Genomic DNA, 20,629 nt, shown 5'->3' on the forward strand with positions numbered 1-20,629 from the left:
CTATATTTTAAAATCAATACAGTTTTATTATTTGTAGTCATTATTTGACAGCTTGAAAGCTTCCTTCCAAAATAAAAGCGAATTTTACATGCAAATTGCACTTTCTCTTTGTTTGAATACATATACAATTATCCTTAGATATAGTATTGTATAGAAAATAGCATTAATGACAAAAGTTTTGCTCAAAAACTTCAAAAACATGACTCCGTTCCGGAGCATCTGAGATGAGATCGTTCGTGTTGCTTAGTCTTTAGTTTTCTATGTTGTGTTTTGTGTTCTATTGTTTGTCTGTTTGTCTTTTTTCTTTTTTAGCCATGGCTTTGTCAGTTTATGTTCAACTTATGAGTTTGAATGTCCCTCTGGTATCTTTTGACCCTCTTTTACAATGTTCAGTGGTTTTTTTTTTGCAGTGACACATTTAATGTAGTACAACAACAATCCGAGTTTTATTGGAGGCAGATACAGACTGATTTTCTCGAGGAATATAGTATCAAAACAGTATTTCCAATTCATCTCCAGTTACTTGCATTGCCGGGAATAATTACTGCAATTATATGGCTTTGTTATTCGAACCTTAGGGGGAAGTTATCAAATAAATATAACATGCATGAGGAAAAGGCAAAGCTTAACCATCGACCAATGCTTGTCAGAGGTATACCAATAAATTCATGAAACATTTATGTTCATGAAATCCTGTATTTTTGAAAATTTTGAGACAAATTACTAACTAGTGTTATAATCAATTAACAAACTTTTCCAAGTATAATATTGTTTTCCCTACAGATTGATTGCCATGATCAGTAAACGATACAATCTAATTGTTATGTATATGCATTTATAAATAAATTATGTTAAAAACACCTTGTATGTTTAGAAAATGTTGAGACAGTTTACTGATTAGTGTTAACATTCATTAACAAATATTTCAAAGTAGCATATTGTATTTGCTACAAATTTATTGACATTATCAGTAAACGATATATTTTAATAGTTGCCAAGTGACAAAACATAAATAAAATATTTTAAGTAGATGAGAATGATTTATATATGAAGATATGTACAATGGGCATGGTTATTAAACTGCTAAAAGTTGTTCTTATAAAAAAATATAATGACTCGATTATTTATCAACTCTTCTTTATATAAGCGTATCGCCCCGTACTCAAACATTTCAGTACCGATTAGATATTTGTCGTTGCATTTTGTAAAATGTCAGATGTTCAATTAAATCTTACATACAATTACTCATTTAATCTAATTGACAATAATTTTAATGTTTTCAGTTTTTCTGTATGATACTAATTATGATTTGAAGCTAAAATCGACAGAATATGCAGAAGAGAAAGGTGCGCTGGACAACAAAGGGTATATTTTCTGTTTTCTGCATTTATATCTATATAACAGAACGTTTTAGAAATATATAACTATTATTTGTCTTAATTTTTGACATCTACAATAGATTAATCTATACCCTTGGTATTGCATGTTATAAAAGCAGAATACTATAAAGGCAGACAACCATAGTCGGTTAGATATTATAAGCCTATATATATTTTGAAAATACTTTGAACGACAAAATTATTTTATATTTCTTCCTGTGTAACGTTTACATTTTCTGGCTTCAAACACGCGACTCTACACTAAGAGTAGATGTGAATGCAGTCACAGGATTTTAAATGTTTCGATCCTTTATGGGTTGATTTATAATACATATATAAGTAAGCAATGAATGTGGTTGTTAAATTTGATAGATGCTGTTTGTGCTTCTTTGATAAATGGTTGTTACCAATACAAGGTATTCCAAACTGTTGATCTAAAATAAGTTATAGTTATGCTTGAATTGAAATTGGTCTTTGTCTTAAGCCTGTGTCAAAAATAATTTAAATATCTTTACAATAATAAAGAACTCTTTGCTAGTCTTTCGTATTACATTGAATTTAATGGTTTTTATCATGTCTAATGACCAACGTTTTCTTTTCTTTCTTTTTCTTAGGAAAATAGACCTCGAAGATTTTGACGCAATTGCGGTAACTTTTCATTTTGATATTAGGGACAAACATTTTAACCTTTGAAAGAGAGAACAAACATTTTGCTGAATACATGTATGTACGCATGGACAGTCCATTTACAAAACAATTTTGCACGAGAAAATGTTGGAAACTAAAATATGATTCTCCAATTTATAAACAAGGGTCTATGGGAAAAGGATTCTAAAAGGTTCATTAAATTTTTTATATCATAACGGCTTTGCTCAAATGCCATTTGCTACATCCATTTTTAAATCCAATGCAAGAAATAAAGATATTTCGCAAACATAATGTGAATTTTGATGTGATTGTATATGACGGGCGTCTTGGACTTCAATTAGTTTGACTTGGAGCGGTTTAAATTAAGCTTAGCTGTTGATTATTTACTGTTTAAAATTGAATGATTGATTGATTTAATGTTTCTTCAACGTACAGTGAAGAAAAAGTCATGCATGTTCAAAGTTAACAATAATAAAATAGGTACATTGTAATTCCTGTAATTAGGGTCACACGAGTTGATGGACTGCCATATAAAACTGAGGGTATATTGGATAGGATCTGAAATGTTGCTTTGTAACAGACCACCAACGGACCGTTCACACAGTTGTTACAAAGGTTGTTAACTTGCAGAGAGCTTGGCACTTTTTGTACACGAGGTATTGGATTAAACGTGCCTTTTTCCACCGGACGTTCCTGCACAGCAAAACGGACGCCCAATTTAGTATTTATTTTATTGCCAATCACTTGGCGACTGTACCGTTACTTTCACAAACATATTCTTCTCTAAAATAACTGGGCAAATTGGAACCAAACTCTGCCACAATTATTATTAAGATATAATGTTTACACAATGTGTCCGATGAACCCGCTTGCAACCCAACAGGGCCGACATGGCTAAAAATAGAACGTAGGGTAAAATGCAAGTTTTGTCATTCAATTTATCTTGAAAGACAGCTATAGATACTGAAAATAAGATAAAATAGCAAAAATACCGAACTCCAATTCAAAATCAAAATGTGACAGAGTAAATTTTCAAATTGTCGAGATCTAACTACTTTCTGTTTATCTCAAAACTGTCGGACGACTTCTAATGAGATGTATTGCCCTTAAATGACAAATATTACTAAAAAAACAATGCAAAACTGACATTATGAAATTGGTTCTACTAATGTTATCATTTGTAAAAAAAGAATTTCAAATTGTCGAGATCTAACTACATTCTGTTTATCTCAAAACTGTAGGACGACTTCTAATGAGATTTATTGCCCTTTTATGACAAATATAATTAAAAAAAATCAATGCAAAACTGATATTGTGAAATTGGTACCATTAATGTTATCATTTGTAAAAAAATCAATCATCAAGACAAGATCTACAGTGATAACGACAAGGTCGGAACCGTCAGACAACTCTTTATAGAAACCATAATGGTACTTAAATGACGGTTTTTACATTTTTGTTGTATCTTAGCTTACATATACTACCTTGAAAATTTAAATAGATAAACAATCTTAGGTAGAATCAATATAAATAACAAAAATGATTAAAACGATCGGCAATCATTATACACGATCTAGAAATACGTCAGCATGGACAAAATCGTCAATCGACTTGTAAAATATTATTGCCCTTAAATAACGATTTGTATGTCCTTATATTTTTGTCTACTTTATTAGACAATATAAAAGAGGTAGAAACTTAAAAAAAAAAAAAAAGGAGCAAGGCAGAATTTACAAATGAATCAACATTTCAGACTTTGTCAGTTGACCCCTTTTCCTAAAATAATGCGTTTCACGCTTTTTGCGTGTATGGCAAATGCTAAAAATGATAAAAAGAAACTGTTACCAGTATCATGATCAGGAAGATATGCCTAACATCTATGCCAGGAAAGCCAAAAGCGTCAATCCACTTGATATAGGAGTATCATTTGTGTGTGGATACAGATAAACAAGACAGAAAAATATATAGTAATATAAGACAAAACATGATTGATTCCTGAACTATATTATAGTCAACAATGATAGATAGTGGCTTTCATTGAACATACATAGATCAAAGTTGTCCACTTTTTGATGACATCATGCAAAATGTTTTCATCCTCCGATGATGTAATGCTTTGTTTTATTTGTTGATTTCTTCTAAACTATGTTTGTGTATTAATTTTTTTACATAAACGTAAGAAGAGATGTAAGCTTGAGTGTGTGCATATAAAAAGAAATGTCAATCCAAGAAACAATTTTGGAATGTCTACTGTCGGAGTTGAGTCTGATTCATAAACAAACTTTCTGTATGAACTTATATTTTCAATCTAGATTTAAATTTGAAAAAAAGAATAAAGACTTCATATGAATCGAATATTTTATATCATGACCTTTTCAGACTATGAACAAGATAGCAGATAGTTTAAAAGATTTAAAAGAAAAGAAACACATGGTATGTGACTCATTAAGTTATGCAGATATTTGTAATTTGACCTCAAAAGCAAAACCTGCAAAGTGCATGACGAACTTTTTCACACAAGGTATCAAGTGTGTAACGGTGAATTAAATCTTGATCTGATTCCCATGGAGCATAATTCCTCTTTGGGATACGGATCCAAAGTTTGCCTCGTCGAGAATTGTATCCCTCCACGGTTTCGGATCGGGATACCCGGTCTGGTTGTGGCTTAGATTGTTTCTGCGAAATATGAATTTTTTTCTTTAAAAATGATTAACGTTTCAAAGTGTGAAATTTGAGATTTGAGTCCTATTAACACAATAAATTGAGTTTTATTTTGTGCATTGCACCTACAAAAAGGTGAGTTTTAGAGAGCTATTTGTTTATTTCATTTTTAATGAAACATAGGGTTACTGACAATAGTTATCGTTTTCATATTACAACATAGATTAACGAATGACAAAGAATTATGTTCAGAAAAATGTTGAAGATAACCATTATATAGTCAATCTATAGTTTGGACGAGAGATTGTGCAAGTGGAAGGTTTTCATGACCATTCATTTACTCTGTGGTACTTTTATTCTAAACGTGTGTCGTAAGCTTTTAGTTTGTATGTAGCATATTTTTTTAATGTTCATGCTGTTGTTGAATTATTGCAGATTGAAGAAGCCGCCATGTTTAGGATACTTTTATAATATAATTGAAAATGATATAGTGCATATTCGCAACAAAGATTCAATTTCAACTAGCCAAATTGTTTTCCGTTCATATTTGTTTATTTTTTCTTCAGAGAGAACTTGATTCGAAAAGAGCTGACAGGCGAAATCAAGAGGTATGTAAAAAAATAAAATCGTTCAAATTAGTACACTCCTAAAAAATGCTTTATTGTGTACTGATGTACTGCAATCGTAATGTAAATTAACTTAAAATGTCATAACTTGGAAAGAATCCAGATGGCTCGAAACTATACCATTGATGCGACACTAAAAAAAAAAAGATAATGACGGGGAAAATGTCACCTTACTGACAAATAAAATTACAATTAAACGCAAGTTTTTCAAACGTCGGAATTATGGTATAAATCGGCAAGTTCTAAACATTCCATATATTTATTGAGATATTGTTCTGCTTACACTGAATTAGGTGTAATAAAAATATTCTGTGGCTCTATTTATATGCATCCTGGAACATGCAAGAGGGTTAATGATTATTTGGAAGAAACGAACTAATAATCTGCTCAAGTCAAAGCCAAACAACTACATTCTTTTCTGTTGAAGATATTCATAATCGATAGTACATCCAAATCTAAGAAGTCCGTCTGACTGTACGGGATGTTTAATTATGTAGACACGCTTGGTAAGTATGCAGCAATAAAAAAAATTCGAAGCAACTCAACGAGGGTAAAATTAGTAATTTTTTGTGAGGCATAAAGTCTGTTCTAATGTAAGGCAATCTCTCTTTACACATAAAGGCAACAGTAGTATACTGGTGTCCAAAAATCATAAATCGATTAAGAGAAAACATTTCGGGTAACAAACCAAAACCGAGGGACACACATCAACCAAAATAGGAAAACAAAGGAACAAAAGGAGCACCGAAGTACAACAAAAACAAACGCCAACAAACATAGAAATGAACTATTTGATACCAACTGCATATTCCTGACTTGGTACAGGACATTTTAAGAAAAAATGGTGGGTTGAATCTGGTTTAATGGCATCACAAACATCCCGCTTTATGACAATGTTAAAAAATATCACTAAAACATTACGTGACAGAAATACAGCACAAACACACGCAAGAACATTCAAATCTTACATTTGCAGTAAAACAGCTGATCTGTAGCTACACCATCTACTTGCCACCATACACCATGTATTGAGTTGCAACCCGAGTTTAAGCCGACGTAAAAGCCATCACTAAACGATAGCTACAAATTCATGTTTTATATAGCATAGTTAAGCGAGTGGAATAGAGGCTAAACACAGTGTAGGTGGTATTGCCACAATATTACAGAAACAAGGGTTAACATCAGAAGTGAACAAAAACATGCAAATCTTACATTGTTGGACTCATTTCCAGGCTTAGTCTGATTACATTATAGTGGAACATGTATTCCTGTATAGCTCAAAAGTGGAAAATTGTTAAACATTTGTGTATGGTCAATGCATTGACAACCATATACAATTATAAAAAAAAATACAAATTTTTGAACATTTCAATATTATTGTTTACCTTTTAGACAATGAACAAACTGGAAAAGATAGAAGATAGTTTAAAAGATATACAAGAAATGAAACAAATGGTTAGATAATCATTCATTTAAATAGCTGCTAAGTATTTGATCAATATGAAAGGAAAAACCATTTTTACTATTTGATATTTCGAGCAAAACCCGCCTTATACGTGCTTTGATGTTAATATTATTTTTTTTTAATATTGTTTACCCAATAGATTGACATTTATAATACAAACTGAACCAATTTTCAATGTTTTGTTTTCTTCGTGACTGCTACAAGTGTATTGATGAGTTTTAAAGTAGAATTGTTTTTACTTTTGTGTTTTTTTCGTTGTTTTTTGTTGTTTGTTTTGGTTGAAGACATGTTTAGAACAAGTGTCTTCTTTTTATTTCAAATTAAGTTAAAGCCCTAAAGATGTTAAATATGAACCAATATAGAGATAATTGATTGTATCGTGAACTACAAAATGTAAATATTGCACTAAATATTTGCAAATTCGGGAAATCGACTCATGCATGATGTCCAAAATCCAATCTAAGGAGGATCATCCGTATGCGGAATGATAAAATACGCAGCCACGTCTTGTACGAGCGAAGACGTAAAATTACTCTTACAGCAACTATTTATAAGTTACTGAGCGGTTTGTTGCAAGGATATATTTTAACTCAGGCAAGAAATATATTTATACATACTGGTTAACAGCTTTATTACAGATATATCTGTTTTGTCTATAGTCCAGTTTGGCAAACTTTAATAACATTGCTTAATGTGGGAGATGCAAATTTGGTTATGTATTTTCAGCTAAACCCATAATTATCATGTAATGACACCTTATCCGAAACGTTACCATATATAACTTTTGTGTTCCTCCTTTTGTGTTTTGTCGGAATTATTGAATTGCTCTTGTTGTACGACATGAGATGAGAAACAAATAATGTTAAAGCATTTTCAATAAAGATACTCTTTAATGACTTTTTTATTCAAATCACGTCATATTCTACTGTGAACTATATATATATATAACGTCTCCTTTTTTTGAACCATCAAACATTTATTGTTTCTTAAAACGATTATTAAACGTACGTCGAGTGTTTCTTTATCTTTTCAGTTGATGGAAAGACAGCGAAATATGGAAATAATGTTACAAGAAATAATTAATAAGGTTTGTACTGCAATAAAATATGTTGTATTTTGGTGGAAAACATTCGTAATGTTATATTAACTGAGTTTTCAAACAAATCCGACATGATGGAGTGAAGAGTTTTTTGTTAGTATTATTTCTGTGAAATCTGGAAATGTTTGATTGTACGTGACGAATACTGTTTTTTTTTATATATTTCCCTTCTGAATTAATGAAGGCCGTACGGTGACCTATATTTGTCAATTTCTGTGTCATTTGGTCTCGTGCGGAGAGTTGTCTTATTACCAACATACCACATCTTTTTTTTTATATAAACTTTCATATGTATGGGATATTTTGATATTTTGACCAGCTACCAGTACTTTTTTAGTGTTAGATACAGGAATGTCCAAGTCACGTAAAGCAAAATTATGTTATTCCTTCTTAAGTAGGAGTTTTAATGATGTTATAAAATTTCGTAAACATGAGGATGCAATGATTGTTGTGTTATACTGCTGGATCAATTGATTTATAAAGATTGATACATCATTTGAAAAATTACTAATAGACGATCGCTTCAGATAAGTCAAACAAAAGGCCCACCTGAGCCTGTATTGCTCACCTGATGAACAGACAATGCTGAAGATGTCATTAAGGATTTTGTTTCTCCTGTTGATCTTTGTTTTCAATTTATACTTTCAAGCTACATTTGTTAGCTTCTATAGTCTTTGAGATAGCAATAATACACCAACAAAAATCTAGATTTCATCGTGAAAATCCACTTCATACGTTTGAATTTTTCTGAATTTATAAACATAGATATATTTTGCCATGCTGATTTTTCTTATGCACATCTTTAATTTGCACAGTTTTAACATAATGCGCCCCTTTTTCAATAGAACATTAAATATTCGGTTAAAGGTTATATTTTGTTGACATTAGTGTAAAACAAATTGAGCGATTTAAACAGTTAAAATACTGAAAAATATTGTTCACGTGCCACTTATTTGTTTCAATTAGAACAAACACAGCTCCTATAAATCTCAAGATACCTACTTATTAAACTCCTAAAATCTTTCAAAATAGATATGTAGGGAAGGGCAATACATACAAACACGTTATTGCATTTATGTGTAATTCTTTTGAATAATAAAACTGTTTGGGGTGATGTTTTTTTTTTGACAAATGTAAACCATTACAATAAACAACTGTGAAATTCGGTATAACTTTTCTTGTTACTCCTTTTGAAAGTATGTTAGATTTTTATGAGATTAAAGAAAAGAAAGTATTGAATTTCATGTTTGAAATCTAGACTTACGACTAAACTCCTATAGTTTTCTTCTTTACCTCAAAAGTTATTAAACCAGACAATTTTGATTTGCATGGAACCCAAACCATGATGTCCCGATATTCTGTATAATTTGATTTCACCTAACTCTTAAATATCTTAATTTCATTTTCATATGTTAATGTCTTTGCGTATTTACGCTTTCAGTTGGATATAAAAACAAAAGGAAAAACTAATCGAAATACGGTTGATATTTCCGACGAAGCAAAAGAATAAACTACACTCTTGATTTGTTGTCGACTGTAAGTAGACTTTAACGATCTAAATCATATGGTCACATTTAAAGAATGGATTGATTGAAGGATGTTTAATCGGTTTTAAAGTGACATATTCTACAATCAAACATTTATGTCACGTCATCATGAAAACAAAACACCAACATACATATTACAGCAGTTTACCGCTTCAAAAATGTGATCCTTTTACTGTCTTCATAATCGCAACGACCCGATGAATACACTAAAATATTATAAAAAAGAAGTACACTCTTGTTCGATTCAATTATAATATATCTTATGTTACATATCATTAATAACGTATAAAGACACATGTCATTGTTCATTTCATTTAAATTTGAATAAAATCACAAATGTTGTATTTTGGTCTGTTTTTGTGATTATAGAAAGCTTATGTCGTTAAATATGGTTTAACCAGGTAAGTTCCCATGTTATATATCACAATCTGAGTATATTGCGATAACGAATATACTAAGTATGACTATGATTAAAAGGAAAATTGTACAATACTTGTGATCTTTTAACATACGTAGATATGGTTTTCATTTATAATGCTTGCTACGTTTATCAGTTGTATGTGTGTTCTTGTCGATGTATCTTCTGATACGGACATGGTTGGGTTAAGTAATGATTAAATAAGATACATCTAATTGTTCAATACAGATGTAACAGTATCCACAGAACATAGTTCAAATTCTTGCTCTCATTGTGCTATAGAACATTTATTTTTTTGCAGATTATTAACAATGTGATATAAAGAAACTATTATGAGACAAAATGGTGACAAGAATTCATCTGAGTTTATTAACACCACTTTGTAAATGTGAATTGTCTTGCTTTTCTTATGTGTACCTTATGGCATCGTACCACTACCATGATTGGAATTGTACAAACTTGTATCATCAAGAACTACATGAACTTGTTACTCACATCAGCATATGGTGTTATTCAAGCTTAACGTGTCATCTTGTTTTTCATAAATTTTCTACATCGTAAAGAGTTAAATGTTACCTTTATCGGCCCTCCGATATTTCAAATCTCCAAATTGTAACATCCTGTATGTAATCGCTGGGTAAAATTGCCCTATTTTCTAATACTCTTAACTTTTTTGGATCTTTCCTTATACTTATATTTATAGCAAATAAATTAAATCATTATATTTTATAAAAAAAAAAAACTATCTATAATTTGGAACCAAGATAAAACAATTGTATTTGAAAACATTATTACTTTAAATACATATGTACTTGCTTTTAATTTCGTGTATCATTATTATACTTTCCGAACCATAGATATATTTTTAGTATTTGTTGGTAATTGTCACCTATATAGTTTGGAAAATGAGAAACGACTCACGAAACTAATGTTCACTGTATAGATATTCCGTGGGTTAATTTTAAGCTTAACACGTAAACTTAATGAGACTATATGAAATTATACAACAAGTGTAAACAATATGTTATTGTGATACTAATGTATATTGCAAGGAACGTAGCAATATTCATCAATATTTGTTGCTGTGTTTTTGTTTGTTTGTTTTTTTGTTCATAAGTTTTCTTTTTGTTATTTGTTTTATTTGTTCGAATTATAATTTATTCCTATTGATCTTTTTTTTTTAATTGTATTTACCTTATATATAACAAGACTATTTTTTTAAATTTTTTTTATTTCATTTGTTAAATATATATAATCATCGGATATATATTGAAATCATTTTTTCTGCTGTTTTATATGATAATATCGCTTAATTTAGACTTTTGATTTAGTAACTAAATATCTAGTTTACTTTATACTGTTCTAAACAAGACTTTTTTGTTGAATAAACTGAATGTGACTTTTTTCCTCTGTAATACTGGTTATTTCAAGCATTTTTGTCAAGTTTGTCATAATCAGTTCAATAGTTTAAGAAAAATTTGGTATACTGTAATCTACAGCGATTCGAGCAAAATTTCTTCGAAAAATCCAAATCAAGCCGCATCATGATAGAATATAGTGGAACCAATAAATGATCAATTTTTATCTCATCTGCCTACAAATAGTTGAACATGATACAAAAGATGACTTTAGGATGATAAATACCACTAATGGACCTCGTTGTCTTCATTATAAGGTCTCTTTTTGTCCATTTATACATCTCTTTTCCTAAAAATTACAACTTTTTAGGTCAATAAATTAAAATGTTGGGGTAACTTTCACTTATTTATGATAGAAATGTTATGATAAATGAGTAATTGAAGTATTCAAGCTGAATGAACTATCCATATAATAGTTTACTGTCTCCAAGGAGGTTTGAATAAGTTCTTACGTAAACCTTGAATTTACGTCGCGTTCCAGAGAGGGACATTAAAAGCTTCTTTTTTAGTGAATAATTTGTTGTTACTGCTTTAAAAATATTGCATTTACTTATAACTTTATTTTTATTAAATTATTATTTAGGATTAAAATCTAATATAAGATCAGAATATAAGAAATAAGAGAAAAGGCTCCCCAAAACACTGTGTATAGCTTGCTCTGTCTACTAAATTTCATGGTATAGTCCTATTTCAAGGAAATTTTCTCATAAAATGTGTTTTTGAGACTAAATCCACCCAGAATATTTAATTTTTTGAAATATTTTACTTAAATAGCAAGAAATTTTAACAAATCAGAGTACCCAGAAGGTCAAATTTGCATGTGCAGCTTCCCATATTAAGAGTAATACCACCATTGATTTTCCACTATTAGTCTTTGTTAAATTTGCATTTTTCAAATAATTGTGCAGAATTATCTTTGTTTCCAAAAAATAAATACTTGACATGAGTAAAGTTATATCCTGTCCAGTACTTTAGTAACCATGTAACCTCAAGTTTCCAAAATATTCTATAGAAACCCCAAATTAAAAAATTATGGTGCTTTGAAATACCCAAGATATATATTTATGATCCAGAAATTTTTAACTGCAATGAAATGTAGGATTAATTACCTACAACTGTCAAATTCAAGGGAATATTTTTTCGACCCTTTTTTTTATGCAACCGGATGTGCGTACTATGATTTGGTGGTATTACATCTCAGTATATCAAAATATTCTATTAAACGATGACATGAAAACATCGATTATAACTTGAAAACTACAAATAGTTAAAACTCACTGGTTCCAGTTGATGTTCAAAATAAGACCCTAGAAATATGCATCTAATATAAAAAAAAGAAACAAATAGCTGCTTGTATTTCATTTTTATATATTCAATACGAAGTACTACTGCATATGCCTTTGATATGTAACGAGAAAAATACATATTTTTTAAATAATTAGTAACAAAAAGGAAAAAGTAGTTCTTTCGGTCTACATTTTTGCTCCTTCGTAGCTTATATATGTATACCTACTTATTTACGACATATTATAACAAAAGTACATACTTTTTTAGTAGAAATGATCACAGATCTAGAATATTTACAAGAATTAAGTTTACATTTTTTTAAATAAACCCGAGTGAGAGAGAGAGAGAGAGAGAGAGAGAGAGAGAGAGAGAGAGAGAGAGAGCATTTATATGCCCCCGCCGCTAGGCAAATGTCGCATTTAGTTTCACCCTTGATCGTCTGTCCATCCGTCTGTTAATTTTTTTCCGTTGGTCAATCCGTCCATCTATTATCCGTCGGTACTTCCATCCGTCCCAAAAGTATTTTCACATATTATAAGCAAGCCTAAGCGGGTGCAATTGTGTCCTCAGACACATTCTGTTTTTTTAATTTTTATATATATATATACTTTTTATTATGCCTACAACGGCTATAATTAAGGGTACATGTTTTGTGTAAAATTTTACATCAATTGTATGCATATTTACATTAAATCATTGTGTGTTTATTGTTTCTTTAGTATATTTTGTTTCACATATATAATAGATCACGGACAACCTTTACAAACTGTTTTCTTAATTGTTTTAGTACATTGTACTATTGCTACACTCTGGTTTTTAGTCATAAATTCAAAAAATCCCTCATCAAGCCGCTATCTTTTTAATATCGATGATTTGAAGAAAATCCCTCTTCTTTTTCACTGTTGTTATTTATTATATCTGTATTTCTCCTATCTTACTACCGTTTTTTTTCCTGCAAAATTGATGTTTCATTGCAAAAATCAAAGTTCTCTCATGCAATATTGCGTCATTAAAATAATAATTTTTGTTGTGCATCAGGATTTATGGCATTTAAAAAAACATTTGAAGAATTTTTCACAAAGGACCTTTATAAAAAGAATTTCTCAAATAGGTTGCATGTCCATTTTAGTAGTAGTAAAAAATTGTAAAGGTTTTCATAGCAATGTTAACTATCCATTTTTAGCCCTAAATGCGCATTATGGTGATTTGTATTGAGGAATTACATATTAAAAAGTAAAATTACAAAAATACTAAACTCCGAGGAAAATTCAAAACGGAAAGTCCCTAATCAAATGGAAAAATCAAAAGCTCAAACACATCAAACGAATGGACAGCAACTGTCATAATCCTGCCTTGGTACAGGCATTTTCTTATGTAGAAAATAGTAGATTGAACCTGGCTTTATAGCTAGCTATTATTGATTAAAAGGTTAAAGGAAGCTAAATGTTATCCAATGAGAGGAACGATCTCATTTCCAATTCGCGCATCAAGGGTTTTTTGAGTGAATTTTAACATGTACTCTTGTCATCATTCTTTTAATTAAAGGTATGGTAAGGCTATTTTATTTAGCATACTATTTTAGGAAAGACACAAAAAAACACTTAATTGTGTGCAGATAAAATCAATATATTATTTAAATGTTGTCTTAAATCTTTACTTTCAACCTCCAGGTATCTAATTTTTAAAACTTATAATCATATCCGTTTGAACTATTACCAAAAAGCAGATTTCAATATCACCCTTCCAAATAGATATTGGGTTGAAAGATGGTGCATACCAAGATGTTTACAAGATTCAATGTGTTTCTAGCTAAAGTCTGGATGATCGATATTCCAATATGTACTTATTGTTATAATCCTCTAGAAGCAATATGTTACGAGTAATCATAATGAGCAAGACGTGTATTTACTTACTGAATGAAGATAGGTCGAATATAGACCTTATGTCCATTCATTTCCAGGTCCATCTCGTAATTTAAACAAAATTCATAGGATACATGTTGTATCTCTTCCATTACAATTTCTAATTAGTAGAACACTTTTTTATCTCAGTTTTTCTCATGTTGTATTTTAATTAACTGAGTGAGAACGTACTATTTGCATTATGTATGCTATTGTTTTATCCGTCTATAAAACAATAACGAACGGTGATGGTTAAGTACTGAGACCAATTGCAATACCACCAACTGTTGCCGTTCTTTTCCCAGTTCAGTATCGTAGTGATTTGTTGACTTAACCTAGATCTTAAGAAAAAGAAAAACTTTGACATAATATGGAGTATTTTTACATGTGATAAGCGATTTTGTTACCAGTTAGCATAAGTTTCTTCACGGTTGACATTTAACAGGTACATATTGACATTTTGATATTCCTCACATCAAAGATGTTGTTATTTCACATTCCTAATTTGAAACTTCTCACTTCAAATTTGACGTCGACGTTGGAATAGTGAAATTCCTATTTGAATTGATAAATGTCAATTTTTATGTTATGATGAGAACTATTAAGCTAGAAATGAGTAATGTAAACAACTGAATGTCCTTTTTGGTGTTTGGTGATAGCCATTCAGAAATCACCGATTAATACCACACGTGAGTTCCGTCCTGAAGAAGAATATTTAAACCAAGTAAAAGAGGGACGAAATATACCAGAGGGACAGTCAAACTCATAGATCGAAAACAAACTGACAACGTCATGGCCAAAAATAAAAAGACAAACAGGCAAATAATAGTACAGATGACACAACATAGAAAACTAAAGACTAAGCAACACGAACCCCACCAAAAACTGGGGGTGATCTCAGGTGCTCCGGAAGGGTAAGCAGATCCTGCTCCACATGTGGCACCCGTCGAGTTGCTTATGTTATTACAAATCCAGTAAATAGTCTAATTCAGTAAGTCACATTCGTGAACAGGGAAGGGTATTGTAGTTACGACATAAGGAACATATCCGATATCATCTGTGAAACGCTTATTCCATAACGGTCAACCAACTCGTGTTGGCGTCCATAACATTTACGAAGGGATGACTTCAACTTCACCATTTGGAACTCTTAGTTTAATAGCTTCCTTGTGCGCAGCAATCCTCTATCAAGGAAATCATGATAGGAAACACAAGCCCGGGAATATCGTATCAATTGGGAGATATATACTCCGTATGCAGGCGCTGCTGGAATGTTGCTACATAGAAATGGAAAGTTCACAATTGGGAAGCTGAAATCATCTCTTTTGTCGTAAAGTTTTGTTTTCAACCGACCCTCATTGTCAATTTCTAGATGTAATTCAAGATATGAGGCAGACTTAACTGTATCTGTAGTATCCTTTATCTCTAGTTCGATGGGATAGATTCGTTCAACATAGTCACCAAGATTTGTATTATTTAGTGAGAGAACATCATCTATATAGCGGAACGTAGAGTTAAAGGATATTGCTAACTTCTTATCTCTCTTCCTAAGAAGCTCCTGTATGAAGTCAGCCTCATAATAATAAAGAAACAAGTCGGCAAGAAGAGGGGCACAATTGGTTCCCATTGGAATTCCGACAGTCGGTTGAAAAACACGTCCTCCAAACGTAACAAATATGTTGTCAATCAAGAAATCAAGCATCTTGATAATGTCAGTTTCAGAGAATTTTTTGTTTGAATCAGAGTTATTCTTTACAAAGTAGGATTTATCCCTCCCCAAGACAAGATACTTGTATCTACGTTCGCCATTCTTTTTAATGAAACAAAGTAATACCAACTCTTTCAATTTGTCTTTAGTTTGGAATGGGGAATACTTGTGTAAAGTGTAGAAAAGTCAAATGTTTTAATACTATTGCAAGATGAGAGAGTCTTAGATTGTATGTACTCTAAAAGATCTTGGGAATTTTTTAGTATCCACATCTGATTCACGGCACCTCTAGAATAGGCAGTTTCACAATAACTTTGGAGCCCGGCTTTGATTGCTGATAAAATAGATGTTAATAATTTAGAAAGAGGTTTCGTGGAGCACTTGGAAGACCCAGCAATATACCGTTGTTTGTAAGGACACTTATGTAGTTTAGGTATCCAATACAGTGATGGAAGATCCAGTTCTTCGTCTTTGGTTGAAATTCCAAAGGAACATAGAACAGACCTATGATTATCTAAAACTAATACATGTATATATATTTTCTAGCTTAATGTAGTTTGAAGTGAATTCCTTACCCTAATGTCAATCTCTATTACTGATAAATTAGTTTGACATGAATCATCATGTCTGTCTGTCTGTCTGTCTGTCTGTCTGTCCGTCCGTCCGTCCGTCCGTCCGTCCGTCCGTCCGTTCGTCTGTCTGTCTGTTTGTCTCTCTGCCTATCTGTTTCTCTGTCCGTCCGTCACACTTCGTATCCGGTATAAAACTGTTGAACCGATGAATCATGTTTGATCTAACATGGAATGCAGATTCATCATAGGCTGGAGATGTATCATATACCAAATTAAGATCAATTTGACGTTAACCTGACTTTGACCTTTGACCCCTATTACGATAAATTCTTGTCCAATTCGTGACGGGTTGTACCGCAAAACTTGTAATGCAGTTTTACTTTTAGCTAATACCTTTTACACATATTATAGTAGAAATTTTTATACAGTAGAACTAAGATTGACCAAAGCTGGTATGCTGATACATTATGGGATGGGTATGCGTCATGTATCAAATTCAAGTAACTATGCCCATTGGTAGTAATTTATTGTCTGATTCATAGTGTTGGCATAACTTTTGTACCATAGAACTACTAGTATTGAATAAGCTCATTACATTTACATCACTGCAGGGTGTACTTAACAAATTGTCTAACTCCTTTGATGTTATCATTGCAAACATATGGTATTGCAGTACCTAGTTCCCTTAACCAGAAATTTTCTCTATCTTTCCGGAAAAGTGTACTTATTATAGGGCTTTTGGTGAGATGATAAATTTCTCGATGATGCTTACATTCATATATAATGAAATATCATGGTCCGGTTGTTTCAAATGGATATAATTTAAAGAATCATTAATTGCGGATCTTCATTATCAGACTGGTGTTGTATCATCCTTTTACGCAAAGGTTGTCGAGTTTCACCAACATTAAGTAGCCCACACAAAGTTTATTTCCGTAAACGACATTGTCTACGGATCAAAGTGGGTTTACAAACTTCACTAATACTTGTTTTTGAATTGGAACAGAATATATCACCACGACATGAGCAATACGAGAGTCTGTGCGAGGTAGTCCCCTCCCATGTATTCGAACAACGTCATTAGTATCAATATATTCACAAGCTCATTAACCAGATTGATCAATTCATTCGCTGTTGAGTTGCTCTCTCCGTTCGGTGTACAATTAAAACGGATAACATGACGACAACCATACTGCTCTTAGTAATCAAAATCTTCGCCTTTATTTTAGATCTTCTTATTTAATTTATATGTACCGAATAAGCATAAAGTCATAGTTGCTTGCATGGTTTTGTCTATCTCTTTATGTATAAAGAAACGTCCCACCACCATTTTTTTTATATTTTTTGTTTGTATCACAATTTGGATATTTAGAACTTCCTACAATGTGCGAAAGGCGTTTTCGAATATTTTTTCTATTGAGTATGTTCTTTCCTTATCTATACGCCTACAAGCCTTTCTATCTCATTCAAACCAATTTTTGCACTAACTGAATTATGATTAATAAATTTAAAGTGAGCTAATTTTACGTATGGCGTTTGATTTACAACTTATTTTTTTTTTGGACAAGAATGATGTCTATTTAAGCTTTTGTACGATGTACTGGTCCCATTAAAGGTAAACATTCTTGCTTCAGGATTTAAAGTTATTCAAGCGTCGCATGAATTGTTTCATAAAGTGATATTTTTTATATGCCAAAACCTATGTCATAACGATAATGGTCAGGATCTCCACAAGATCCTTAGCTTTTTAGATGCACAAATAGTTTTCCCTCAAAATTAATGGAAAACCAAACTTGTTTTAATTATCCATTGAAATGGGTTTGAAAAAAAACCCACATGTTCTATATTATTATAGTTGATATAGTTTTAAGGATTCATGCATTTAAGAGACAAGTTTATGATTCTTTTGAACGCTTCATCAAAATTTCAGAAATAATCAGCCTTATTATATTTATGACATTGGGTAAAAGTTAACTAAATGTTTTAGTCGCCAATAAAGCAAGCATAAAGAGATTTTTTAAAACTGCAATTCCGCGTGCAATCGCTCCAACTATTTTTTTCTTTTCTTTTTAATTGTTCAATTGCAGCTGTACACGAATTCGTTTCAGGTATATTATATCGTTATTTCTATTACTTTACCATTGACACACTCCTTTACGTTTCTCTTAAAAACATAATTAATGTATAAAAATTTAATGTTTGCTATCATGGTTATTTCAAAAAACGTCATATAAATTTAAAACAAATAATATTCAAGTTATCATTTTTTCCTTCATTTTCGACGAAAAAACTTTCATTTTACAATAACAATTGTCGGGTTATATGTATAAGATTATATACATTTTGACGGGTGTGTATTGCATCGTCGTATGTATCATATGTTTATTAACAATTCAAATAATAAAAAATTGTTTTAAATGGTATGCTATTCATTACAACAAACATGTTGAGAATCATAGGACTTTAACCCTCGTATTTGACATTATCGCACTTACTGAATTCATAATCGAACTGTCACATGACCCACTTCTGGTATTCACTATTCATAGTTCGGTAGTATTTTTGCTTACTCGGTCGTTTGAAATCGTGAATCCCTTCGCATGCACCATTAACGTATAATCAATTTAAATATTAGGTTTAAAGTGTTTTTTATACTATGAGATTATTTCGATATAACACTACATTTAACATACACAAAGACATATAATATCTACAGAAACATACAAATAAAACACTAAAAATCGTAATGCATTTCAGAAATAGATCATGCAGATATAGCAAATCGGTATACTGACCAAAATAGTATAAAAAGTAAAATAGTAAAATGACATTGTTTCTGTAGTTTATGATATATCATATTTGTAACTTGAATACAAACCTAGCATCAACATTTATCAAATTGAATATTCAAAGTTCTGTGTCCTTAGAAATTTACTACAATTAAGAAACTTATCTCTGCTCACGTGTATTGAGCTTTCAGATATATCAGATGTATTTTGGTTTAATTGTAATGCAATATCCGGATAATCTTTGATAGTTTATTAAACAGTTGGTTAATGTTCCCAGACTCGGTACAAAAGCTTGTTGAGCTTTGATCCCAGTTAAATCATTTTGACGTATTGTTTGATGATTATTAACATGATGAGAGTAGTTTCACACATGAATCAGTGCAATAATATTTGTATTTTTTAAGTACGAACCACTGATAATGGCTCATTAGAATAGTCATTTATTTATGCATAATCGATTCGAGATAAAAGTAAAATCTGGTCTACGAAGACCTATCCAGAAATGATGAGATCAGAAGACGTCAAATTGAATCTCTGAAATTATATGCTTGGTATGCTTTCAGTCGTTCTTTAACGAAAACAAATTTAATAGTAGTCAAAAGCAACAGTTCTCCATTCTTATTTTCATCCCGGTTGCTATTTTTATTTTGCAGAGCTTCAACCATGAAGACTTTTGCGTTTAATGATATAGTTTGTGTGTATGCTTTAATATGACATTTATCCTACATTACAATGTTAAGCGCAAAACATACATCAAGAGGGCAATAATCGATATGATCAAAGATCTGCAATTAAAAACAAACTATCAACTACATACACTTCGCATAGAAGTAACAGCAAAACAGGAAAAAAAGTCAGCAATGTTATGTGTTCGAAATTTTAATACAAAGTTTCAGCGGTTAGGGAATTAATTTATTTAATGATTGAACAGGAACAATCAATATGACTATAAGTACTTTATATTGCTATATATGAAAATAAACTCACCATAGATACCAGGATTGAAATTTTATATTATACGCCAGACGCGCGTTTCGTCTACAAAAGACTCATCAGTGACGCTCAAGAAACCAAGAGGGTTTAAATGAGAGAGAGAGAGAGAGAGAGAGTT

General features: G+C 31.2%; 1 protein-coding gene across 1 annotated transcript in view; it reads left to right on the forward strand.

The window, feature by feature from the left end:
- The window catches only part of LOC127720378 (uncharacterized), a 48,740-nt gene extending 35,485 nt beyond the window's left edge, over positions 1-13,255 (forward strand). The window contains exons 24-32 of the mRNA XM_052226957.1: positions 411-652; positions 1,284-1,365; positions 1,994-2,027; positions 4,407-4,460; positions 5,255-5,296; positions 6,707-6,769; positions 7,813-7,866; positions 9,320-9,414; positions 10,145-13,255. Of these exons, the coding sequence (XP_052082917.1) occupies positions 411-652; positions 1,284-1,365; positions 1,994-2,027; positions 4,407-4,460; positions 5,255-5,296; positions 6,707-6,769; positions 7,813-7,866; positions 9,320-9,388 (640 nt within the window). The 3' untranslated portion in view covers positions 9,389-9,414; positions 10,145-13,255. The remainder of the gene's footprint in view (positions 1-410; positions 653-1,283; positions 1,366-1,993; positions 2,028-4,406; positions 4,461-5,254; positions 5,297-6,706; positions 6,770-7,812; positions 7,867-9,319; positions 9,415-10,144) is intronic.
- The last annotated feature ends 7,374 nt before the right edge of the window (positions 13,256-20,629 follow it).

Source organism: Mytilus californianus, unplaced genomic scaffold (assembly GCF_021869535.1).
Source record: "Mytilus californianus isolate M0D057914Y unplaced genomic scaffold, xbMytCali1.0.p SCAF_11, whole genome shotgun sequence".
NCBI classification, from domain to species: domain Eukaryota; kingdom Metazoa; phylum Mollusca; class Bivalvia; order Mytilida; family Mytilidae; genus Mytilus; species Mytilus californianus.